Source organism: Poecilia reticulata, linkage group LG4 (assembly GCF_000633615.1).
Source record: "Poecilia reticulata strain Guanapo linkage group LG4, Guppy_female_1.0+MT, whole genome shotgun sequence".
In the NCBI taxonomy this organism is placed as follows: domain Eukaryota; kingdom Metazoa; phylum Chordata; class Actinopteri; order Cyprinodontiformes; family Poeciliidae; genus Poecilia; species Poecilia reticulata.
Window position 1 is genome coordinate 422,454 of NC_024334.1, and position 26,454 is coordinate 448,907.

Sequence of the window (26,454 nt, forward strand, 5' to 3'; positions counted from 1 at the left end):
ACAGCAGACAGGTCAGAGATAAAGAGTTAGAGGTGTTTTAAGCAGAGGTTATAAAAAAATGCTTAATCCATAGTTCAAAAAGAAATCCAGAAACCTACAAATACACCCTTGTCCACCTTAACTGACCTTTATAAAACTTTTTGTTTTTATAAAACACTATGTGTGAAGGGAAAGTAATATAACATCTCTCTGAAGATGCCATTCCCACAGCGAAAGACCAGTGGGATTGCTGGTCTTTCACTGTGGAACCATCATCCCATGGAAATGCTTTTCTTTACCAGTCAGGGTTGATGGGAATGTGGATGGCACTAAAGGGAGATTGTGCAAGAAAATCTATTGAGTGTTTGCAAAAGACTAGGTTCAGTTGAAGCAAATAATTATGTTAGAATGCCCCAGTCAAAGTCCAGACTTTGATACAAATGAGACTCCGAGGCAAGACTTGTAAATTGGAAAGTACTGTAAATATTCACAGAAGCTCTCCATCCAATCTGGTTAAAATGTTTAGTCTCTTGAGATGTAAAGCAGAACAAAGACATAAGTCATAAAAACTACCTGCTGTAATTTCAGTGAAACATAATTCTGTTATGTATTAACTCAGTGGAGTCTGCGATTATTTTTTTTTCCAGATGGATGTAGGTTATTTGTTGAAGTAGCTGAATTCATAAACTCTAAATATCAGGTTTTGACCCCCATCCTTCAGCTATTTGCTAGAAAGTTGAGAATGAAGAAGGATTTTATTTTTTAGCATTGCTTTGAATCTAGGGACCCATAAATAAATGACGGAACGACTTTTGCAGAAGAAAATGAATGGCCGGATCAGTGTTCAGAACTAAATAGAAGAGATAAACAACTCATTTTTTTCTAATTTCATTGAATTGCATCATTAAAGCCAGGTAAATGTAAGCCCTTTACCTGGCTTACATTTTTTCACATCACAAAAACAAGTATTGTGAAAGTGAAGTACAGACTTGTCAGACATACTGTATTTATATGTATAAATGTACTTTTCTTTGTATGTGGTGTCAGTAGGAGGGATTGCTGGTATAATAATCCTCTGACAAATTATGAATGAAATGTATTGAAATGCATTTTGCAAACAGGTAGTGCAGCTTTATGCAAAAAGGTCTCCTTTTTTCATAAACCTTCAGTCTTGACAGTGAATGCGGCGCGTGTGGAATATCATTTGTTGCCAGAGGGGTTACAATCATGTTTTTCTCCCACATATTCCCCCGGTTTTTGTTAGCGAGGGATCTCAGCTGTTGACAGGTAATAGAATTGCTCTTCAGCGCTTGTGCGTATGATCCCGAGGAGATAAGGCAGAAGATGAATGAGGAATCTGTGCTGTCAGTCTTGGGGCTGAACAGTCATGGAGGACGTCATTCGTTTCTGAGAGAGGTGTCTGAAGATGGCAGGGGAGAACGGCCTGACGTGATAGACCCCCCATCCCTCCCAGCGAAGCGTCAATCTGGCAGCTGACAAATGTTGATTCTACATTAAACACAATGCAGGTACGCTGTGCAAATAATGTTCTTTAAGATGGCAACCCTGATCCCCTTTATGACTAAAGCCGCACCATCCTCCCCCACCTGCGCAGTTTAACAGCTTTTGGAAAGGAAATGTGCGGTGAGGGAAACTGTCTTACGCAGCACTGTAGGCTCTTTATTTGGCAGCGCCTGCCTGGGAAGGCCGAGGCCTCTCGCTGCCCCAGTCGACCTAAGCAACAGCTGGTGTTCGCAGCAACATTTCCTATTTCTGCCCAAGGTGGATCGTGTAACTCTCACTTTATCGCCCTTAGAGGCCACGTGAAGGACAAAGCAAGCATGCCCATAAATAAAACTAATGTTTTGATACAGGTCTCCCTTTGCAGCTGATTGAGGGACCCGTGATGGCTTGAATAACTTCTTGCCATCAGAACACTTGATAATATATAGGTTTTTTTTGTTGTAAGTTGACATATGAAACTAAAAACTCTTCTTTTAATAAGGTAAGCATGAGCTAGTGGATGAAGCTACATATTATAGCTACAATATTTACAGGCTGTTAGCTGCCTGTAGTCATTCAGTCCAAGTCAGAGCCACGCCATCAAGATTTAATGTTCTGAATAGTGATCCTACGAGTAGCATTCATCACTTCATTTGATAAATTTCATTTATCAAAAGATGTTAGAATAATTTCTTGTTTAGCATCATTTAAAAAAAATAAATACATTTACAATTTGTCTTCTTAAACTTTTTGCAGCTGCATAAGTGTCCCTCTGTGTTCCTGCCTCTTTGTTGCAACAGTTAACTCAGATGTAGGCTTTCTATTTATCCCTGCAGCACATTACCAGCAGTCGGCTGGTCTCTCCATCCACATGTCCCCATCGCTGACCCGATAACATTTATAGTTGTAATGGATTTTTTTATGCCCGTCATTAACTCGCACAGAGATTGGAGAAAGAAATTGCTTGTACCTTTTTTGTGTGGTATTTCAACTTTATAGCATTATGCTCAGATATGTCACCTTCCATCAAACCTTTTAAGGCCTCTCCTGTCTCTGGTTTTGTTTTAAATGTGCAGGTCTTTTGTGGAGGACCCTTGTAGCATCAAGGGCTCATAATTAATATTTAATGATGTTGAATAAAAGCTTGGAAAGATATAATTTCCGTCTAATTATGAGCTCCGTCTCCACCAGGGCTTTGAGGGTGATTTTAGCGCACTACTTGGCTAATGTAGACAATTTATTTGAAGCCGGTTTGAATTTAATTATTTAATAACACGCCACTAAAAATGATGTTCACTTCAGCACAGTGAGAAATATGAATTCATCTTTATGAAAACTACGTTTGTACAAAATAACTTTAATGATGAATAGAAATGCACAGTACAAAAAGGAAAGTTTGCATGAATACAAAACTGGTCAACATGCATTCATCACAATCCCTACAGACTCCAAGAGAAGACGCAAAATAAACAGTAACAGCACAATTACATCAACATCTTTTAAGTTTCCAACATAATTATTACAATTTTTTATTGACATGGCATTTGAAAGTCTCATATTTAGGCTGCAGAACGTCGTCTTGTGTAAATCTTTATCATTACTCACACATTATTGCTGTTGCCCTTTCAAAAAAGTCAATTAATTAAAAATATTTTGCATGCACTGTTGGTCCACAAAAGAAAAACACCAATCCTCTTTCCTTTCACTTGGTCTCACAATTTTCTTTGATCTGCTGTTATTAATACAGATACTTTTCATTCGAACGCATCTCATTTTTCTATTTGAGAGCCAGAAAAGCCTCACGTACAGTGTAAGTGGTCAGAGCCAATATATGCTCACAGAGTAACACTGAGTTTCCTAAAGAAAACAGCTCAGTTGTTTTTCTTTCGGCTCTTTTTTCTGGGTGGCTCCATGAACTGAACAATACTGAAATGTAGAAATACTCCCAAGAAGTGCATGAAGGCGGTCGTTGACACCAGGACAGGAAACAGGTCTGGTAGATGTGGCGGCGGGTCCATAACTACACTCAGGACGCTCAAAACAGCCATGAGAGCCATGCTGATGTAGAACTATCAATGACATAGAGAGAAGGGATGCGTCAAAAATAGTTGCAAGGATTGCACAAAGATGCATCAGTGGTCAAATGATTATGAGCACGGAGGACGTAGAGCAACAGAGCTCAGGATTGTTAAAACATTTAATGACAGGTAAACATTAACTTTTGGTTTTCCTTCAGGAACCTGTAAAGTCCCCTCTGTTTCTACTCCATGTTTCATAGTAAAAACTAAAAAACAAAGTAACAAACTGCTTCAGGGAACACCTCTAGTAGGGAGGTTTCATGATTTTCACAAAATCATCAGCTTTATATCTCCCGAACCCCTCAGTTCTCCCTCACACATTCAGTTAGCAAAAAAAAACCAAAGATAAAAAATAGTAACCGTCAAATTGTCTTAAGATATTATTTTCATAGAAAGAACTGGAAGTTGAAATGTACCCAACAAACAGTTCTGTATGGTTGAGAGTAATTAAGTTCCAGGCAAAAAAGTTTCAAGATGCTGTAATAGAAACAATATTATGTTTTGATAATAATCATTAATAATTAATGTAATGATTATAATTACTTTTCAGCAGCTTAGGGCTGCTGAAACTAGTCAATGTGATCGTTGTTAACTATCATAATTCATCAACATTAGGATTTTTAAACAATACAAAAGTCTTTACAGTTCTTTGTGCTGGACACAGTGTCGGTCTGCGTCCTTTACCCAGGTGTTTATGAACACATCTTTGATCAAAACTATCTGATGTTTGTTGATGTGGAGAGTTTGTACAACCCTTTGTCAATTTTGCAACCTCCAATTTCAATCAAATTTATATTATTTAATCAGATTTAAACCACACACACATACATAATGCATAGTTACAATAAATGCTAGTTATTTTAAAGTTAAATAGACATTTTACGGCCTCCATTACATAGTTAATTATGTTCTTGTCCTTTGAAGTTACTTACATGCAGGAGTGTGAAGGTCACTGGAGCAAACAAAAACAACAACATGCTTTTCTTTTCTATTATGTATGTAATGAAATTGAAATACTGAAAATAAAGTAAATATTTGATTGCAAGAATTAAGTCGGACTGTTGAGAAAAACTTGAAATGTTTGTGAAAAAATGTAGCTTCAAGAATAATGTAGTTTTGAAACAATCTTAAGATTAAAGCCAATATTTCGAGAATAAAGTGGAAATAATATCTTCAAGGACAGACTGAATGATTCTTTCTGATTAAATCTTATTCTAAATTAAGACGTTGTTTGGTCATTTACACGAGACACAACTGTGGAAGTGATTGTGCCAGTGTCCTTTTGACTGTCAGTGTACATTTACCCACCTTTAACTCATCATTACAACATTGTTGTCTTCATTCCTGCCTTTAAAAATGATGTTTCTTTGGTCAATCTCATCATACTTGACAATTATGAATATTCAGGATTGTTTTATATAGAAATAAATAAATCATTTTCATTTGTAGCGTGAAAAAATACTATAATTTTTATCAAAAAGCTTTTTCTTTAGAAGGATTTATTCTATTATATGACACAATGAGTCAACAGATTAATAAAAATAGATAGTTGATAATTCCAGTTGAAATAAATTACACTAGAAAAAGTTTATATTTTTATTTACAATGATCAATTTCTATCAAGGGACTGTTTCTTGTTTCTTTTTTATTTTTTTATTTGAAAACTAGATTTTAAAATGATTCTGCTGATCAGAAGCTTAAAAGTTGAACTTCAGGATGTTTCTGAAGAGACCAATCCCAGGATTTGAAGGAATTAAAGCCTTGAGGAACATTAAATAATTATCTGTCTTAGTAGAATCAAAACCTATGAATCATGAATTCAAAAAAGGTTTTTGGGAAAACTTTTAAAATTGGGTGAATGTCAATACATTGATATAAAATCTAAATATAAAATAAAATTATACCATTAATTACATTTTGCCTACTGAACACTATTTGTCCATCTAACCATTCTTTATTGTCATAAAAGTTACTACAGATGAGACAGTAGTAGGAGTTGGAGTACTTGTGTTTGTTTTTGCTTTGTGAAGCAAAAAATAAGTCTGTGATTATTATAGAGGAAACATCTCATGCCCTCTCTTCTCCATCACCCAAAACCCATGAAACCTTATCTCCATCGTCAGGGCTCACTATTTATGCTGCTTGTGTAAATAAATATATCTAGGCAAACCTGTGTTTATGACACGTCCTATAAAAAGACACCTTCTCTTAATCTCTGACACCCTACCGGTACCGCTGTCACTAAGGAGTTGGCGGCAAAGCCACTTCAGATGCTGTGGAAACTCAAATAAGTGATAAATAATTCTCAGGCTGGCAGCAGCGGTCGTCCCAGGACAGCTTACAAAGCTTACACCAGCAGATGATATTTATTTATACAGTTGGACATATCTTCTGACAACGTTGCAATTTAGGTCTGGAGACACGTTAGAAATACAAGGCACCTGGGATCCTTGAATCAGCACACTTCTTTTTACAGCCAAGCCAGCTTAAATGTTACTGGATACGTGTATAGAAATATTTTCTGAAAGATTTAATTCTTGCTTTATAGTCATGCCTATTATCTCGCTGAGGTTATTAAGCTGTATCAGAGATTTTATCTGCTGTTTCCACATAAACAGCTGATATAAACAACTTTTTTTTTCCTTAAAGCTATAAAAGCATAACAAATATTCAGTATGATCTTTGTTTAAACTGCCAATTAAACCTGCAACCAAATGATTGTACAAAATATGTTCACATTTACATCTTTTACTAATAATTTGGTACATTTTCTCCTTCACTGTGGTCAGTCCGGTGTAAGTTAAAGGGTTGATAAAAACCCTCCAAAAGACTTTTGGCTCCTAGAGATAAACATTTGTAGATTTTGCAAGCATAGGCTACACTCACCTTCCATTTCATTATACAAGCCAGGTAAATTTTGGGTATCCAGGGAAACAGCTTGCCACTGGTACCAAGTTTCAGCTCGTCCTCTGAACAGTCCTCCAGAGCGGACAATAAGTAGACGGTGAGGAAGGGAAACCCCAGGAAGGTGACGGTGTAGGGAACCAGCAGGCCGTCTTTCAGGAAAAGAGGGAGCATGCTTGACAGAACGAAAGAAACAACGAGGGTTGATAGTCTAGCCTGACGAGTACTGTCTACAACTTGAGATGTGCAGATTTTTTTGCAAACAAATTAGCAAAAAAAAAAATATTTGTAACAGTTCCACAAAATTTGACTCTTTCCAACAGAAACTGATTCAGTTCAGCACCATGGTCGGTTAAAGAAAAGCAACAGCAGTCGAAACATTTTTATCATGCAGGCCTTTATGAGCAGAACGTCCCCTGAGGAGAGACGGTTATGACATTCACGCAGAGCTTATCTCAGTTTAGCAGCGGGGCAGAAGCAAGAACAACAGTTGGCTCATAGTAAACACACAACACCCGGCTTAGAAAAACCTCTCTCTGCACAACAATCCACTTATTCAAACTAAAAAGTTCCATTCAGCAGCTAAATGTTTAACATTTAAGAAATACATACTTCCTCGATGTGAGCAGACTGGGTTCATTCACCCGTAAAATGGCCACTGTTCGGGCATTCCACCAGCCAATTATATAAACAAAAGATGTATTTTTTTTTTAAATGAAAGAGTCTGGAGAGATAATGTGAAAGCCCAAGTCAGACTGTACTATGAACAGTTCCAAACGGAGCTCCTGCTCCTACACAGCACACTCGGACACCAGGCATGCAGAGCATGTTGTGTAAGCCCCACATATCCTTATCCTAAACCACACGCACAACAATTAGCCCTGCCGGAAGAATTTAACAACAGCTGGTGAAAGTTAGTTGCAGCATTTGCACTGCCATTTCTCTTTTTCCATTCATGGTGTTCTCATCTGGGCCCATATTATCAGCCATCTTTTTAGAGAGTTCTAGGGTTTGCACCTTACAGGACAAACAATTTCAAATCACATCTAATTGTATAAAAAACAGTGAAGATAGTCTGATTCAGATTTTAAACCAATTACATATTGTCCAATTGAATTATTAACAGGATCCTCTGACACTTATTTTGGCCATATATTTGGGATCATTATCTTGGTACAACACCCAATTCCAAAACATTTCCGTTCTCTAGTGAGGTGCATCAGATTTTGTTCATTAAAGTGTTTATATTTAGCAAATTCACTTTAACATCTTTGAAAGGTAAACAGGCCCACAAGCCTCACAGCTTCTCAATATTTGGTAAACGTGGCTCCATTGTAAAAAGTTTTGAATGGCTGGTATGACAAGAACTGACAATTTAAAAAAAATAAACTATCTATAATAAAATGGTAACAACAAAAATAAGATGCATCTTTAAGGTTTAATTTGCTTTCTGCTGTTGAAAGTTTGTTTACCTGAATGTTGAGGCCTGCAGGAACCAAACGCACATGAGTGGAAATTCATTCAGAAGGAGGCAGACTGGGCTGAAGAGAAAAGAAAAAAGGTGATGGCACACCGTTTTAAGCTGATTCTCAATCACTAACATAGCAAATGAAAGTAAACTAGATATAAGCTAAGTGGATAAATAAGAGAAACGCTATCAAAAACCATGAATTGAGTGTTAGCTGTAACAAGACACTTAGTATGTGTATTTTGTTGAGAAATAATTTCACATCTTTGATTTCTAATGACTATTTATTAAATTTCAAGATGTAAAAACAGCTGTGGCAACAAAGAGAAAATCTGTGTGTCCATATATAAACCTATTTATAACCTGTTTATAACTGAAGCAGGCTACCAGCTTCAGTTCTACACTGTTCTCCAACAGAGGAACCTTCCAACGGTCCCTGAGCCCATAATTACAGTCAGCGCTCTTTGGTGATCCTGTTACAGCCCAATAATTGATCCTGCGCAAACAACACCCCGAGCTGCTGCCTACTATTCTCTCCTAATCTCTGGGCATGCATTACTGATTGATTCAAGGGGACAGGTGGGAGATATAACTCAATAGTTAATAAAGCAACAATCTACACTCATCTAGATTAATAGATGAGCCCAGATTCAGGAACTAAATCCCACGCCGTAAAGTCCATCCCGGGTTTCACTCTCTGCCTACAGCTTTATGAGTACGAGTGTAAACCATAAAGCACAAAACACATTTTAAGCCACATGTCTAAGCTCTGAAACTATCATATGACCCGCCTCTAAAATTACACAATGCATATCATGAGGATGGTTGCTTGGACTAGAAGTATAAAGACAGGAGTGGATAATGTAGCAAGTCTGGGCATAAATTGAATGTTAGTTTGAGGTTTATAACATCAGCACAGGAATTATCTCACTTTTACATTGTTCTGAAACTGATTGTTTGTGAGAAAACTTTATTCACTGATGTCACCAAACAGAAAACTCAAGAATAGATAAGAAGAGAAGGCAAACTCCACTCAGAAAGGCTAAGGTTTAACTTAGAGCTCCACCAAGGACCTTCCTCCTGTGACATAAAGGTGGTAACCAGCGTAAACAACTCAGATACAACAACTTACAGGGCAGCCAACAGGATGGACTTCTCATGAACTTGATAGGAGAAAAGGAAAAAGGCCAGAGATGAGTTGACCTGAGAGCAAAGAATCATTAAAAACTTAATTAAAACATGTACAAACAGCATAAATTGGTAAAACATATAAGAAGTCTAACTATACATGCCTTGCAAAAGGATTAATTTCACAATGCTATAGGAATTTCATAGAGTAAACCACATATAGTGGTGCATAATTGTAAAATGAAAGGAAAATGATATACGATATTTTAAATATTCTGCAAATAAATCTGAAAAGTGTGTAGTGGAAGTGTCGTAGCACCTTTGAATCAATCCTCCACTGCAACTGACCCGCTTACCGCAAGAATTTCGGGATGCTCTTCACCAGGTTTGCGCACAAAGACTTAAATATTTGCATTTTTTTTTCTTTAGAAAGCATCTCAAGCTCAGTCAGATTAGAACATCTGAGGAAAAACTATATTCAAGGTTTTCCACAGATGCTCAACAGGGTTTAGTCCTGGGCTTTGACTGGGCCATCCTAACACATGCAAATGTTTTGATCTAAACAATTCAGTTGCAGCTCTGGCTGAATTTAGCCTACCGGAGAGTAAACCTCTCAGTAAGTCTGCTTACCAGCACCCACACCATTTTGTTTATGGAAGATTAAGTTCAACTTTGTTCTGATCCAACTACAGCACCTACTTTTGGTATTGTTTATAGTTCATCATAAAAAAAATTATCATAAGAGTTTTGATTTATCACTGTCATGATGAATTTCAGCTACCGAGGTAAATAAAAAACAAATTAGAATATGATGTTATTTTTTCTATTTTCTTCACCGTCTCCACATCAATAAACATCAGCAAATTTAAAAACATTGTCAAATGAAGTTACTGTGAGCAGTTTAAGGGGTATATATACTCCTGTAAGACATACTATTGCTACCAAAGTGCACTCACCAAAGCCAGTTTAAAGTTCCAGAAAGTGGGCTTCATCAGCAGTCTGATAGAGGATGGAAGTGCTGCTAGGAGGGTGAAAGCCAAACTGAAACACATAAAGTAGGAAAATAATTTTCAAAATGTAAATCTAAATGAACAAATGACAAAAACACTCTTGTACACACTGCGGTGTGCATATCTTTCTAGGACAGCACCTGCTCTGAAACTAAGACCTCTTGACATGTAAGAACTGACCAAATAATAATTGTTCTTGAAGGTTAGTCAGTATTAGTTTAACCCCTCAATTGTCACCTGCTGGGGATACAAGGACCAGAAGGGACAGACTTATGTGTCAGAGTGAATGTGTATAAATGTGCAGAGAGGTCAAGGGTTAGTTATGTGAGACGGCAACAATGTGCTCGTACTACAAATCATAGGTTATTGAAATAAAGAGAGATCCAAACGCAGCAAAGCAAAACAAATAGATTTCAGAAGTAATATAATCAGTACTTAATATAAGATGTACAAAAGTAAGTTTAGTATAAATGATTTTCTTCAGAACAGACTTTTGCGTTACAGAAATATGCGAGTCACATTTTCACAGCTGATTTGTTCAACATAACCTGCATAACCACACTAGAGTATTTAGTATTCCAATCTATTGACCAACATACACACATTTGTTTGAAATACCCAACAATAAAAGAGGTCCAACTTAATCCCTGGTTTTAGCAGTCTAGAAGAAACGTGTCCATGCTGCAAACACTAGACTCCTAAAATTAGCCCGCTGGGTTATTTAAGAAGGTTCCGCCATGTCGTAACTGTTGGGCCGAGTTCATTACATCAAGTGCACAGAGTTTCAACTTTTAGCAAAAACATGATTCATGAGAGACAAATGCAGAATTAGCCTTTGTTTTTATGATAACCCTTTGGGTCTTCAACATTTCGATTTCATATTTGGAAAAACAAATGCAGCTTGTTGTTTAAAGTTTCTCGTGAGTGCTTTGCTTCAGGGATTATCTGCTTTGATTCCCTCGAACCCGCTTTTATTTCCAAGAGCAAGCTCAGCTTTCCCGTAAAATGAAAAAGGGATTCAGGAGAGATAAGTTAGAAAAATGACAGTGAAAAAACAAAGAGGTGTCAGGAGGACAAATGTGGAATAAAAATGAAGTTGTTTCACAGATAAAAGGATTACCTGAGGTAAAGCTGAGAGTCGCTTGTCAGAATGGATCTGATCTTTATCAGGGCGTTCAGGCTGCACCATGTGTTAGCCACCTTATCCTACACACACACACACACACGACCAGAAAGCAAAAACAACATTAGGAACATATGTTTGAGTGGTGATTTGATCTCAGATCACCATTAGAAACAAAAAAGCAATCAACTGTTACTTTTTCTTTTGTAAATATTCTGTTTTAACATTGAATACTTTTAATTGATTATGCACATTAATTCTCTTCTACAAAATGAATGTTAATGATTGTGTCCACAGTGTAACACAACAACATATTTTAGCCATTATGACAGTTTTTGATTTAAACAAAGACAGACTAAATAATGTGGATTATTCCAAAAGGAATCTTACTATACCCAAAACTGTATTAACATATAATCCAACACATATAATTAACATAAAATCATAAACCTATTTTAAAATATTCATCTTTAAATGAGCATAAAACAAATCAGGAAATTATAACATATGAAAATATAAATCAAAAGAAACTTAAAATTACCAGAACTAACAATTCAGGATAATAATACAAATGTATCAATTAATTTATCCTCATGATTTTCAATGTGAAACCCAAATTCAGAGTTTTTTTTATACATGCTTCTGACTTAGTCCAGAGACGCAAAACAACCAAAACCAATAAGAAGATTTGTCAGACAAGTCAATAATAAGACTCATCAGCTTGTTGAGATTCAGTTGTAAGAAATATTTTACTTTCGATCAAACGTTTTGCTATTCTTGACTCTTTGTGTGAAGTTCCGGTGAAAAATTTGGTTTAGTTTTTTATTTATTTGTGTCCCCCAATCTCAAATCCAAAGTGCGCATCCACAAAGACAGGGGTCCTCAAATCCAGGACTAGAGGGTCACTGTCCTGAAACTTTTAGATGTGTCTTTAGGACAGCACACCTGAATCAAATGGGCAAATTAGCTCCTCAGTATGCAGCCAAGTTCTCTAGAGTCTTTGAGTCAGGTGTGCTGAAGTAGCAGGACGCCAGACCTCTAGGCCTGGATTTGAAGACCCCTGCACCAAGGCATTCAAACAAACAACCAGAACAAACAGCTAACCATTCACTCAGAACCAGAGGTGCTGTGTCAATATCTCCACCTCAGCTAAACTCCAAAATGAATCTATGGGAGTGGCATTAACATTTATTGATTTTAATCAGCATTGAGCCTTCGTGCTCAATGCTGATTCTGGGCCGCAGTAAGGCACTACATGTTTTCTTTAGTGGACGTTTTGGTGTTGGAAGCTGATAGTGTAAAGAGTAGTTTAGAAACTTTAAATTAGTCATCTTTTCCCCTTAAATCAGAGGTAGGTAGAAAATTAAGCCTTAAATAAGTTGGAAAGTTATCAGAGGAGTATATTGGATTGTGTTTTTCTTAAGTTTTCTCCTTTTTTCCCCTCTAACAGCAGAGTAAATGGTGATGTGTTTATTTTTCCTTCCTAATTTGTATGTTGATTCTTTTTCTCCTGCCTGGCAAATATGAGAAACTAGAAAACAGAGTTAATTATTAAGATATTACCAACTACAAGTATTTTTTATTATTATCTTTAGGCAGGTCTAATCAAGTTCATTGTTCTATGATAAAATAAGTAATTTCTTCATCAGAAAGATTTCGGATAAATTACAATAAATACTGTGTGTGATTATTTAATAAACATAATATAGTTTATTGTAACTTAACACTAAAGAATCTGAAAAAAAAAATCTTGTCATAGATAAAGTATGCTACAAACTTCATGACAGCTGTGTGGTTGCTGTAGTTAAGATCAAATGAGGAGGTCAAGTGGTTAGGCGGACGCTAAGGGATCACTTAAAATAAGATCCGAGCCACCAGTGTGCTCATGATATCACACATGTTTAGATCAACTGAATATTTCCTCTGTAGCCGTGTTTAAGTGTGATCCTATCGAGAAAATCTATTCCTGGCCTCCTCTCCGTGCTACAGCTGCTTTGCTGCACAACTGTATGGCTCTTAATGGTATCCTCTTCGGTAGCACCAAATTGTCTAGGGTTGTGTTTTCACAGCCCCATCCTTTCCTTTTTCCCCTCTCATTCTCAACATCAAACAGCCACTGCGGGAATGTTCCTGGACACCACGTCGAAGGCAGAAGCCCACTGGCAAATGCGAGTCTTGAAGCCAGAAAGGAATTTCACAGGGAGAAGCGTTTGGTGCCATTTTTGTGAGCAGGCAGCAACATGAGACAGCAGAATGCAGTTCAATGGGTAAACTTACAACCGCTCCCTCCCAGAAGTCGACGGGACCACCGCTCAGCAGTCGTCGTCTTCCCCACTCGGGCCTTCTGCTTGCAGTGCGTGATTTCATATGTAACAGGACGCCTTTCAATGCTGTCATCAAAGCCCAAGTTCTATGTTTGAATCATTTTGCTGAACAAATACTGTCCCGATGCATCCTGCTCCGACAGCACAACATCTAATTACGCCACATATCCTTGACAACTTGTAGTAGGAGTCGCCTCCGGGACCGGGACTAGAAAATTCAGGGTTACAAGGTTTCAGAAACTAGAGCTGCAAACCTCGGCCTCTGAGCTGTCACCTAAACATTCAAACAGAAGCATACACGGTCACTTTAACCCTGTTTCTTCCATGACACCTTTCAACACCGGAATTTCGGGAGTGTTAAAGTTTTCTTTTTCTCCATCATCCCTGTCTTTTGTAAAATATCATGCACAATTGACTTCCTATTTAACTGAGCAATCACGGTACGAAATGAGTGTTAGAAACACTCAAGCACACATGTGTTTGTGTTTTTTTTTCCAAAGATGCCGTCAGCAGTGGGACACCAGCTGTCCGATGTGCTCTGATATGCCTTTAAGTGTATCACTCGCCCCTCTCATCGGTCCATATGGCTGGAACACGGCTGAGCTATGAAGTGCTGAAAACAATCCGGCCATAAATTAGTTAGATTTATCTGCATCCTCCTACTGTACATCATGAATCCCAACACCTCCCAGGGATAGGGTGAAACCGATCTCTTGACCTTTCACCATTTTATTCCACTGTTTTCTTTGATCCAGCGGGGTATCGGTTTCCAGCCAGCTAAGCACTGGAAGGGCTGGGAAGCTATTCACTATGCTAAAAGTTGGGAACATCGTGTAGGGAACGAGGCATGCCTCATGGGTTGCGTATGACGTCAATGAAAGCATCAGTCACAGCATTGATGCTATAACTTGGTGAAAAAACTATTATAAAATTAACAAACTTGGACAAAATCCTACACAGAAAAATCCAGAATGAAGGGGAATTTCAGTTTAAAATCATTCCTTTACTGGTCAAAATGTGAAACGACATCCAGCCTTTATAGACATGACTTTAAAGAAAAGATTAAATATTTTCTTTTGATTAGTTAAGTGATAAATAATAAACATCACATTGATATAATTATTTGAGATTTTTTGTTCTGATCCCAGACGCTGGATGGAGTACTGATCACCAGGTTTTTAACTGATACCTGAAAAAAGTAAATTCCCAATACGTGCTCACCTTACACACCTTTGATGCAGTTTTAGTAATTACAAATCTAAGCAATAATCAAATGTGGAGTTCCGCAAGGCTCTATTCTTGAGCCACTTTTTTTCAATGCCTAAATGTTCCCCCACGCTCAGATTAAACATTTCTAACCTGTGTGGTGATGATACAAAACTTCAAATTTCACTTGACCATAGTCATTAAATGCCACTAATTAAGTGTATCCATACCACTGACTGGATGATTTTGAATTTTTTTCAACCTAATGCAGAGAAGACATAAGTCATTGTTTTGGTCCCATAAATGCCTTCAGCTCAGGACTCAATTGCACTGAAAAGAAACCTAGGTGTCCTTACAGATATTTCAAGAATAATTTGCCTGTTTCCATTCRAAAAGCATTTCAAAAGTTGAAGGCTTCCATAATATGCAGAAAAAGTTGCTCAGATTATTGTAATGCTGTTTTTACTGGTCAACTCAAAAAGTAACATAAATATACCAGGCCGCTGAACTGAAATGCAGCTGTCAGAGTTAATGACTAACATCAGGAACATGGATCATATTGTGTCATAATATTAATTCAGGACTGAAACATTACTGTTTAATGCATTTCCCAATGAAAGAATGTTTTGTTTTTTATTTTAGTTTGCATTTTAACAAATATTTCAACATGTTGCCTTAATGATTTTCATCATTTTATACAATTTCTTAAGATATTTTTCTTTACCTTTGTTTCCTTATTTACTATAAGGCACTTTTAATTAGCTTGTGTACACTGCCATTTTAATAAATTATCTATCTTGACAGAGTTTAGATTCAACATACTGCACTGTACCTCAAATAAGCCACGAGCCACGGGAAAGATCCTCCTGACCACCTGCAAGACCTGACTGGGGTCAGGTAGGAAGGGCAGCCAGCAGAGGCCAAAGGTCACCAACACTGTGGCAGTAATTTTCACCAACAGGACGAACCTTCATGAAAGACAAACATCTTTAATTGTGGGTGGTAAAGCTATATCACTTAAATAAATAAATAAAAAACTAAATACCTGTTGGGGTATTTAGTTTTAGTTTTTCTGCAGGGTTTCCCTAGACAATTAGCACAAACTGTCTGCAAGTCCTAAATTTGGGGTTTGACCCTCCTGCTGAGGAATGTAGTGAAAGCAATGCATCAGCTGAAAGTCCCCAGTGGGGGTCAGAGTAGCTTGTCAGCTGTAACTGTGAAGCTGCTGGTTAAGTTGCGCACACAGGCATAGCTGAGGAGTTTGGGCATGGCGAGAGTGTCATCTGGACATATCTTCCCAGGGGCCTAATCCGGCACTCCATTTGCTACTAAATGCCCTTGGTACATTGTTACTAGATAAACAGACACTGGACACACTGGTAATAGCATCCAATCTGATTACCTCAGTCATTCTGTGACTCTCAGGAAGACACTGCTCTCTTACCGGCTCACATTACAAGTGTGGGCTTGCAGCTGACACATTCATGCACACTGACAAAACAATATAATCAACAAATGCACTCTTCAATAACCATGTTATCACAGGGATCAATTTAAATTATCTTATAGATTGGAGTTTCCTTGGAGGTGTTTGGGCATAGAAACAAAGTTTAACAAGATATCAACAGAGAAAGAATACTGAAAAATTAGTCCAACTAATTTTTGATATAATATTTAAAGTATTTTATGACGATATAACATTTCTGTAATATTTCCCAATGCATAGCACCAATCCATTTTTGTAATCACCCTCCATTTCCCCAATTGTAAGAAAAACTGGTTTCTCTTTGGGTTTTAGAAGGAAAATGGAGTATCCAGACACATTAACGAGAAGAACATGCAAACAAAAGACCAAAGGCTGGGATTGTGACCCAGCACCTTCTTCCTCCAAGATAGCATTGCTACCAATAATAATAAAGTTACATAAAAAATAAAAAAGTGCACAAGTAAAGCAATAACACTTACCCACGCCCAATTAGCCCAGCTTTGATGCACTTTCCAAGAAGGTAACAGAAGAAGGGCAGTGCATGGTACAGCTCCATCTGTTTGTAGTTGAGAGCCAGAGAGAAGGCCAGGGAGCCCAAAGAGTTCCAGCCCAGCCCCAGAGCCAGAACCCCCCACAGGGCAAAGCCCAGGCTCACTCCATTATACCCAACACAGTCAAGGCTTTTACAAATTACTACTTTCACAGGCGCCATTACTAATGTCTAAGCAACAAAGAAAACAGGTGGAAATTATGACATTTTTAAAGAACAGTATAGACGGTAAGGAAATACCAAAACTTTTTATAAAATAATTGGGTGTTTAATATGTAATGGATCACATAATGTAGCCAAGATTCTCCTACATTTGCACCTAACATTACCCAACCCTCCCAAGAAATCAGGTTAATTGCCAAAATATACAAACATCTGTTTGCAATAAACAAAAATAGATTTTTTCTTCTGGAATTAATAAAGTGTAATTTAATCGAATCCAAGAACGACTTAAATAGTTCAACATAACTAATATCAGAAGTGGTTTCTTCAGATTAAACCCAAACTAATGACTACTGCAGCTTTAAAATTATTCAACTTCTTCATGATATTCATCTTTAGAACATAACACAGAACCCTTTAGCTATTTTGAGCTGTTGAAAAAGTAACTCATACTCAGACATCAACTGCTGGTAGCGTTCCTGAGGAATGTCCATTCAGTTTTAGTCAGTCAAGCATGATGACTCCTTTAGTATCCTCCACAATTTCCTCTGAAACCCAGTCCTAGTGGACTGGAGGTAAACTCAGTATCCTTGTCCTTTTTGAAGATCTAATGACATCTAATCTTCAGCTGTCTCATGGATATCAAGAGGTATTTTCCAAGAATGTCCTAACGTTTGACTGAATGCATCTTTTAACATACATACATCAGGTTTCTAGTGCCAGAGGAACCAAATGCTTCACTGGAGGCATGGTGATGTTTTAGCATTAGCATTAGCTTCAACATGATGGAGGATGAATGATACTAGGTGAAGCTGTATAGTTTCAACTGCTTATGTTTAAGGTTTATTTTTGCAACGTTTATGAAAAAAAAATTATAACACTATTTTTGTGTGCTAATAGTAACATGCTAATGTGGACTGTCAAATTCAATTCAATATTTTTATGAGATGCAATGAAAAAGGTCTACCTGACAGACAACTTGATTGATACTTTATGTTAATTGTAAAACTTTGCCATGCTGTTTCACTGCCGCTCTTAAAAGTCAGACTATATTTCATTTAAACAAATCAAAGTACTGAAAACTTTACTGCAATAAATTTACAAATAAATAAAATACATTTGCACGTAAAGGATACTGAAAATGGCCGTAGTCTATGAGAATTAGTCCTGGGTAAAGAAGCATGCTGAGAAGAATGGAAACCTAGAAAGACAAATTCAGAAAACAAATGACTACATTTGGGTCTTCAGAGTACATTGCTATATAGACATTTAGGTACAACCCTTACCCTTCTCTTAGCAGAGCCATCAGTCAGGTATAAACAGTATAAAACAACTGCAGGAATGTATATCAACACATCTGTCACCAGGACTAAAAGACAGAAAACAACAAGATTAAAATAATTTAAGAAACCAGTAACAAAGAAAGGCAGACTACAGCTTTTAGTGTCTGCCAACAAAATGTTGCTTTAGCTAAAAAAGCTCATAGACCTACAAAGTTTGTTAGAATCTTAAAAAACAACAAAAGCTAAAAAAGACCAGAAGAATTATAAACGGAATACAACCCTATAAATGCAAATGTGCATGTTTATTTAATACGTACAGGAAATTATTACAAAACAGTTTTCATTAAAAATCTTTACCTTCTTGATGAAAAAGAAATTTCTTTAGTATGTAATATTAACACAATTATTTGGAGACAGAATTATGATGCAAACATAGAGGAAGGTTTTGATGAAACTATACCTGTAGTTCTCATAAATAGCTTGTGGGCTGGACTTTCATAGCCTCTGGATCTGTGCAGCTCAACCCAGTCAGGGTTTAGAATATTTGCTCTGCAAATAGAAAATAAAGGAAATGCACAATAGCCACAGCTACCATTACACATGTGCATGCAAGATGCTATAATCACAACGGCCAGATTCTGCCTGTGGACTAATGAATCGCTAACCTTTGGTAGCATACAAAACAAATTGCACAATTGTTTTATTAACAGCTACTAACTTAATGAACTAAAATCACTGACAGGTGGATTTTAGTTCACCTGTCAGTGAACAGGTATATGGGGTGAACTAGTGAAGTAGGTATATATATCTAGCATTTGTTCCTAATTTTTGATCAGCTTAAACATAGGAAATTGAAATAAAATTTAAAAATTGTTACCGTCACAAAACCTTAAGTGTAATTTGAAGCATATATTCTTTTTGTTAGCCATCTTTTTCAATAAAGGAGGCCATTTTTTTTTCAAAGCTGTGATTTTGTGACAACTATGTATACAGTTATTTTATATATAAACTATGATTTATTAACCCCTTCTCCCACCAAAAAAGTACGTTTCTGTGCCTAGATGATTAAAATTACTCACACATAAGCACAGAGCCAGCTGTGGTAGGCGGTGAGAGGAGGGTAGTCAAGACCCCAATAGTTCAAGTCATTATCAGAGGTGTTAAAGTACCTGTAGAAAAATAAAAGTGTTACTAAAGGAACATGGATTTGGATTTAGAAAAAAATGAGGACAAAAATCTGGTCCGATGATCACCATAACAGTCAGACTTGCCATTGTTGAACAGGGAGGTTGTAGGTCACTTCTTGCCAGTGTCTTTGGGCTTCATAGTCACCAAACATGGGAGGTTTTCCTGCACCTGTACAGAAATGATTGTCCTGTCAGTAAATGTTAACTTCTAGTGATGAAACAAAGAAATAAAAAAATCAAACAATCGACAGTAATGCAAGTCAGCTAGTTTACTCTTTTAATATAAAAAGCGTAGTACACTGCACATCTTCCTCGTAGTTTCCAAACAATCAAAACAGCTTCACTAAAACAATCCAGACAACTTAGTGCAGTTAACATGCAGGTTCACACTCTCCCTACCTGAATATGAGTTTAGCGACACGCCCCATCTTACCAAAACAGCGAGTAAAACGCTAATCGATACTAAACTCCACGTTTGCATAACTCTAAGTGATAAAAACGGGGGCTTTGTTTTAGAAACAAGCGACAAAAACAGTTTCATTCAGACTCGTCAGGAGTCCGTTTCCGTACACGTCATCCACCAAGGCTACGTCTCACTAGCTCATTGGTCAGAGAGTTCTGATGCGAGGAGGAAGTTCAATGAGGCGTTTCAAAAATTGGAATTAACAGAGATACAGGAATCTGTCGCTCAGACAAGAAAATCACGTGATTCTCCCCCCCCCTCAAATATCGGTAATAGAAAATCTTAAACATCGTTTTAGAGTCTAAGTCTTTCAGCGGTTGTCGTATATAATTTTAACCCGGTAGATGCAAAAGCTGATACTCCTTTTCCCACGTAGAATGAATGCACCATTTAACAGTACGCGATTCATAGTAAATTTAAATACTCCAGCATTTTTCTAGCTATTAGAAACTAAAAAGTTAGCAGAACATTTTATTTTGATAATATTACAGTAGGAGTGTACGTCAACTTCTCAAAAGATCACGGAATTATCCTGAAAGAAAAAATAAATACGTAAATAAAATTATTCCTTGTAATTTTAAGTTTGAAATTTGTGATTTCAATAAGTATCAAAAAACCACTACCTATTTTACGTTTTGCACGAATTCCGACATTATTCTCAAATAAGTTGAACACAAACTATACAGTGCCAAAAATACTTATACCACTTATATTTTTTTACATCATGTCATGTTACAACCAAAGATATCAAAATGTCTTATAGGATTTTATTATACACAGTAGTGCATAATACTGAAAATCAAAATTCAAAAATACCTAATTGATTCCAAAGGGAAATTAAATGTTAATGTAACTCATATTATCCAAGATTCTTCAAAATTGTTGTAGATGCTGATGGCTGTGGGCAGGAAGGATGTCCTGTAGTGGTCTTCATTACAGCGGTCTGAAAAAGCCTCTGACTCAAGACACTGTGTTGGTGTAAAACATGAAGTAGATGCTTTTCTTGATTTTCATCTGCAGTGATTCCACTATGGTCAACCCCGCTCCCTTCTTCCCCCATTCGTGAACAAGATCCCCAGATACTTAAACTCCTCCAYTTGAGGCAGGACGACCCCCCTTGACCCGGAGAAGGCACTCTACCCTTTTCCAGCTCAAGACCATGGCCTCGGATTTGGAGGCACTGAGCCTCATCCCGGCCGCTTCACACTCTGGTCATACTAAGAAAGGAATTTAAAATTTTGTGTCTAAAATGTGGCTTTTGAGCAATTAACGTTCTTCTCTTGACTTATTTTTCAAAATCTTAATGATGGTGTCTTATCAAAATTAAAAAAACACTGTTTATTGTGTGACTTCTTTAATAAAAAATATGATGTGCTTTTTTTTTCTTTTAGAGTTTTTCTGGATTTTGTTCATCAGTAGCTGGACAGGAAAATGAACAGAGAGAGAAGGAGAAGACATACATGACCCAAGGTCGACAATCAAATCTCAGACTATACCCTCTATAGAGTGCCTGCTTTTCCATTGAGACACGCAGTATTTTTTCAAACATAAAAAACTTACCTCATTACTGAGCTTAAGGTCAACTGGAGAAATAGACAAACAAGACCGACTGAGATAATTAGCCCAATTTTTGGACAAGTCAAAATCAGGCTTTGCAACCTAAGAACACTGTTCCCACTGTTAAACATGCTGGTGGCAGCAGTATGCTGCAGGATATTATGCTATGTTTTACAGTCTGTGGTGTTAGTGAAATGCATAAAGTGGATAGAATATTGAAGAATGAAAACTAACTCTAAGTTCCTTAACTTTCACCTCAGTGCAACAGCTGGATGGTTAAAGCATCAAAGTTTCAGCTGAGCAAAAATCCCAAACACACTTTAAAACCGGCTTTGGGATGAATGAAACAGGCGTCTTCTGGAATCTGCTTCTCAAAGGCCAAATCTCAGCTCTAATAAAAATTTGGCCACTATGTTTAGAAACGCAGTCAAATTTTTAAACTTAACAATTCAAAATTGTTAGCTTTAAAGCTGACAAAGACTGTTAACTTGAAAGCTAACAGTCTCTATTTGCACAGAAAGGTGTGCTTTCTGAGCCAAAGGAAATTTAAGGCAACATTAATTGGGGTGTATGTATATTTTTGAGACTTGCACATTATATTGAGTGTATAATATAAAAGGAAGTGTAGAATTTAAAAAATTAAGAACACAGCTGCAATTACAGCTTGCAACGCTTTTAAAATTTCAACTCTCAATCTAAAAGCAAACATATTGTATTAATGGCTAAAATTTAAACCTCTTCAATTTGACTCTTTTTATGTTATATTGCAGTGAAAATGTTAGCTGCCTTGTATGTTTAGTATCAGACACCCTCTGTACACAGATGCTATGCTACGGTACATCTTCCCCTCACAATGTAAATCCCAGCCTGCAGGGCCATTTCCTCCTCCATGTGACCTTTTCTTCTGTTGACACCATCATCCTTGTTCCCAAGGTGTTAGGATTTGTTGGGTGTGACATGTTCCTTGTGGTTCCGCCATCAATTATGCATAAATAATAATAACCTCGCACAACTGCTGATTTGCAATGACACTTTCATTCCGACGGCAGCAGCCTATAACTCAGTGCTACCTATTAGTTATTAATGCCTGGCCACGCCAGCTTTACTTTGTCATTTATTGCTTCATCTCTATGCCTTTTTAAATATTCAGCAACTGATGTATCTACGTTTACTGTCTGTGTTCCCTGCCCAGAAAAGGACTGTAGCATCTGGTGGAGGATGACGTAATAAAGACGGTAAGCCAAGGCTTTGCTGTTTGCACAGCAGTATTGGCATGGGTGGGTTACTTGTGTAACAACTGTTTGAAAACTTGCTGTTTTAAAACAACCACTTTTTTACCCTTCAAGCAGTTTAAAGTCATTTTAATGTAAGAATGGAACAGATGACCTGACTAATTAACAAGCTAATGTCAACTTGACATGTGTGACTCCAAAAAGCACAATGACAGAATGATGATAAAGTAATATTCTGCATCCCATGGTTGGCTCAGAGCTTAACTACTTCATAACTGCTTAATTTAGCATGCTCTATATTGTAATAAAAATAATAATTCTCTCAACATATCTCTCTCTCTCTTTGAGCTAAAACCAATAAAAGTGCTACTTCACTCATTAGCTCTATAAACATTTTTCGTTAACTTAGAAAGTACTCCAGGACCAGGGCTTCTGTGTTTTTTATTTTTATTTATTTATTTATTTTTTGTCTATCTGCTCTGTCTCCTCAAATCCCTAATGGGTCAAAGCAGATGACCACTCACAGTGAGCTGCGTTTTGCTGCAGGTTTCTCCTTGTTAAAATGGAGTTGTTCCTTTTCACTGTCACCACATGTATACTTAATATGAGGAATTGCTATGAAGGTAACAACTCTATGCAAGCAACTACGTCCTGTCAACACTTTTCATTCAGGTGGACTGGTTGCTGCAAAGTTCATCACTAAAAGTGTCTGAGGCATTTTCTTTGATAGAATACCGTTTTACCAATTTATGCAGTAAATGTAAGTTTGAATGTTTGTAATATGATATTAATCTATCTAAATGATTAAATGGGTTAAACTATAGAATTTTTTTTAATATAAATTGAATTTCTTTGTCTCTTAAAGTGACTTCAAATTATACTTTTGCTTCAAAGTAAATTTGTGCTACATATATAAACTGAAATAAAGCAAAATTTAAATTCATGGATAGACAACATTAATACATAGCAAAATCTAAAATTATTTGTAACACTGGCAGATTTAGATTTAGAATTAGTTTGCTTTTGGTAGAACGTTGAGACAGGCCGCTCTAAATAGTTAAAAAATAAAAGAGGGATCAATATAAAAAACTAATATTGGTAACACTTTATTTGAAGGGTTCTCCATAAGACTGACATGACACTGCCATACCCATGACATAACACCTGTCATGAACAGAACGAAGTCCTTATGAATGTTTATGACACTTGTCATGAAGTGTCATTTGGTAAATAGCGACACTTTTAATGCAAAGTTGCTCTAAAAGTTGCATTAAAAGTCCATTGAAAGTGCCAACTTTGCATGATTTTGTAAATTATGATAATTTAACAGGTAGGCTAAGGCTACATCATTGTTTAAAGCACCAAACTGGAAAGTTTGGACTGCTAAACTGAATGTTAAGTTATTATAAAAGGCTCACCACAGGTTGTTAAAACAGTGGCATAACATTTGGTGGAGTTAATTGTATGTGTAGTCAAATGTAAATGTCTTAATCCTAAATCTGCCTTAAATTTGGATGTGCGGCAGGATCAGTGATTATGCTATTTTTGGATGTGTGATCCAAGAAGCTTGTAAGATTCTGATCAACATACAATAACTAGGACTATATTGTAGCATAAGATTGACTGGATTAATCAATGCATTTTTATTATGTTGCCTGAGTCAATACTTTCATATAATTACAATTTAAAGTCTTTTGTTTTGGCATTCTGCCATCATTGCCCATTTAGAGATTGACATTTCTTACTTGCCTACCTTCTTCTCACCATAATAGCTCACCATGATCAAACGAGGAGCAACTGAGAAAATCAATTTTCAATTGGATTCAGATCTGGACTTTGACTGGGCCATTCCAACTCATGGATGTGCTTTAATCTTTCTCAGTGGGGTCCAAATGTTTTGCCATGTGACAACAAAAGTTAAAAATTGAATCATAAATGATTGTTTCATTGTGATTTTTTTTATTGTTATATGCTCAATAATAAACTAAACATGGAATACTTTATTGACAGAAACAAAGTGACATTTTTTTTTTATAGGAAATGGACCCATACAGGGTCTCACACTTATTAAAAACAATTAATTTCTGACATTTGAGAGTCAATTGTCATAGAACAGGCCTGTTAGAATAGAATGAGATTTAAAGAGTAGACTTTAAAATAATTCTGTTAGTTTTTAAATCACTGAATGGCATAGCACCGACTTTTGTTATTGTATTAGCCTTCCAGATCGCTCAGGTCTTCTGGTTCTCGTCTGCTCTGCATCCCCAGAACCAGAACCAAACAGGAGAAGCAGCATCCAGCTTCTATTCACCTCAAATCTGGAACAAACTTCCCGAAAATTGCAAAACAGCTGAAACATGAGTTCCTTTAAACAAAGGCTAACAACCCACCTGTTTATATTTGCTTTTGATTAGTATTTGGTGGAACATTGACATATTGAGGTGCATTGATTTGATGATGGCTTTTGACAATACGCAATGTTTACTGCTTGTTTTTAATTGGTAATTCTATGTTTTTATTGTGTAAAACACTCTGAACTGCCTTGTTGCTGAAATGTGCCATGCAGATAAACCTGACTTGACTTGAACTTTGATGGTCAGTCAAATTTGTGCAATTGACACATAAATTTATAACAAAATACCCCCAGGCTGGACTTTGGACAACCCTGATCTACCCCATTCAATTGAAGTACTGGTTACATTTTTGTTGTCCTGCTGGAAGGAGAATCTCTTTCTCAGTCAAAAATCTTCTGCAGCCTCTTAGCTTCTCTGTCTCTGCTAAAGAATAGCATGATTCTGCCACGACCATGTTTCACCGTAGAATTTGTGTTCAAAGTTTTTTTTTTCAAATGTTTTTTTCTTGCATAAAAGCCAGATTTGTGTAAAACACAACAGATAATTGTTTTTATTCTTGCCCAGCCTGTCAATTTAAGTAGCCAGCCATATTCCGTTAGATTTGCAGATGTGCCATTTTGGTTAAGGGTTTGAAAAGTGTTCTGTACTTGTAATATATTTAAATAATATAACCTCGTCATAAACACTGATCTTTGCAGAAGAATGTTATCTTCTTTGAGCTGGAGCCACTGTATTTCATTTAGTGGTGCCAGAATGAAGAGGGTTGAATACAAATGCAGACCAAACTGTTTGGATTTTTATTAGTAAAAAAATATTACGTCGTTGGATTCCTGTAACGGTTGTTTGACATTATATTTGTTTGTAGTGTGGGAGAGTAACATAACTGATTAATCACATGGTCAGTGATAAGATCTCACTAACATTTCTGTTATTTCCTTAATTGGGAGTTCAAGGTGCTAATCAGCGCCCTCTAGGGGTTTTAATCTCTGCTGAAGCGTTTCCAGCCTGCAGCATCGCGGGTGCGACGTCCCACTTTAATTATTGGATATGATTTTTATGCGGACATTCTCTCCTAATGTACAGACGAGAACTTTTGTTTCTCTCTGAAGAGGCGGAGTTTGCCTTACTAGCAAAAATACGCCTTCTTCCACGCCAGCCTCCGAATCACAGGCGAAACAGAGCAAATGTCTGAACTGCTGATGTTGTATTTTTTGTTTTATAAAAAACAACAACAAACAAACAAAAAAAATCTAAATCTAAAAAAACCATTCATATCTTAAAATGCATTTGGAATTTCTTCTTCTTTTTTTTTTTTTTTTTTTTTTTTTACAGTTCTACACCCTGAAATAAGATTTATTTATTCATTTGTTTGTTTATCAATTTCTTATCTTTTTTAAATCTAATTTTATGGTAGGACTAGCGGATAAATTATTTAACAATAAAAATTGAAAATATAT

At 36.6% G+C, this 26,454-nt stretch overlaps 1 protein-coding gene across 1 annotated transcript; it reads right to left on the reverse strand.

Moving 5' to 3' along the window:
- Positions 1-2,819: 2,819 nt before the first annotated feature.
- alg6 (ALG6 alpha-1,3-glucosyltransferase) lies at positions 2,820-19,981 on the reverse strand. The gene is made up of 14 exons (XM_008406165.1): positions 19,791-19,981; positions 19,476-19,560; positions 19,284-19,373; positions 18,665-18,753; positions 18,208-18,290; positions 18,058-18,122; positions 16,689-16,874; positions 15,556-15,691; positions 11,191-11,276; positions 10,017-10,101; positions 9,065-9,135; positions 7,937-8,005; positions 6,447-6,639; positions 2,820-3,551 (listed from the first exon to the last, which is right to left on the reverse strand). Exons 1-14 carry the CDS (start codon positions 19,930-19,932, stop codon positions 3,354-3,356), a joined length of 1,578 nt encoding a protein of 525 aa, XP_008404387.1. The 5' UTR covers positions 19,933-19,981; the 3' UTR covers positions 2,820-3,353.
- Between the last annotated feature and the right edge of the window lie 6,473 nt (positions 19,982-26,454).

Coding starts and splice junctions, on each gene's coding strand:
- alg6 (XM_008406165.1), bottom strand. CDS start 19,932: ATGAAACTGTTTTTGTCGCTTGTTTCTAAAACAAAGCCCCCGTTTTTA. Junction 18,754..19,283: donor AGCTGGCTCTGTGCTTATGT/GTGAGTAATTTT, acceptor TTCTATTTGCAG/AGCAAATATTCTAAACCCTG. Junction 3,552..6,446: donor CTTGTATAATGAAATGGAAG/GTGAGTGTAGCC, acceptor TGTCATTGATAG/TTCTACATCAGCATGGCTCT.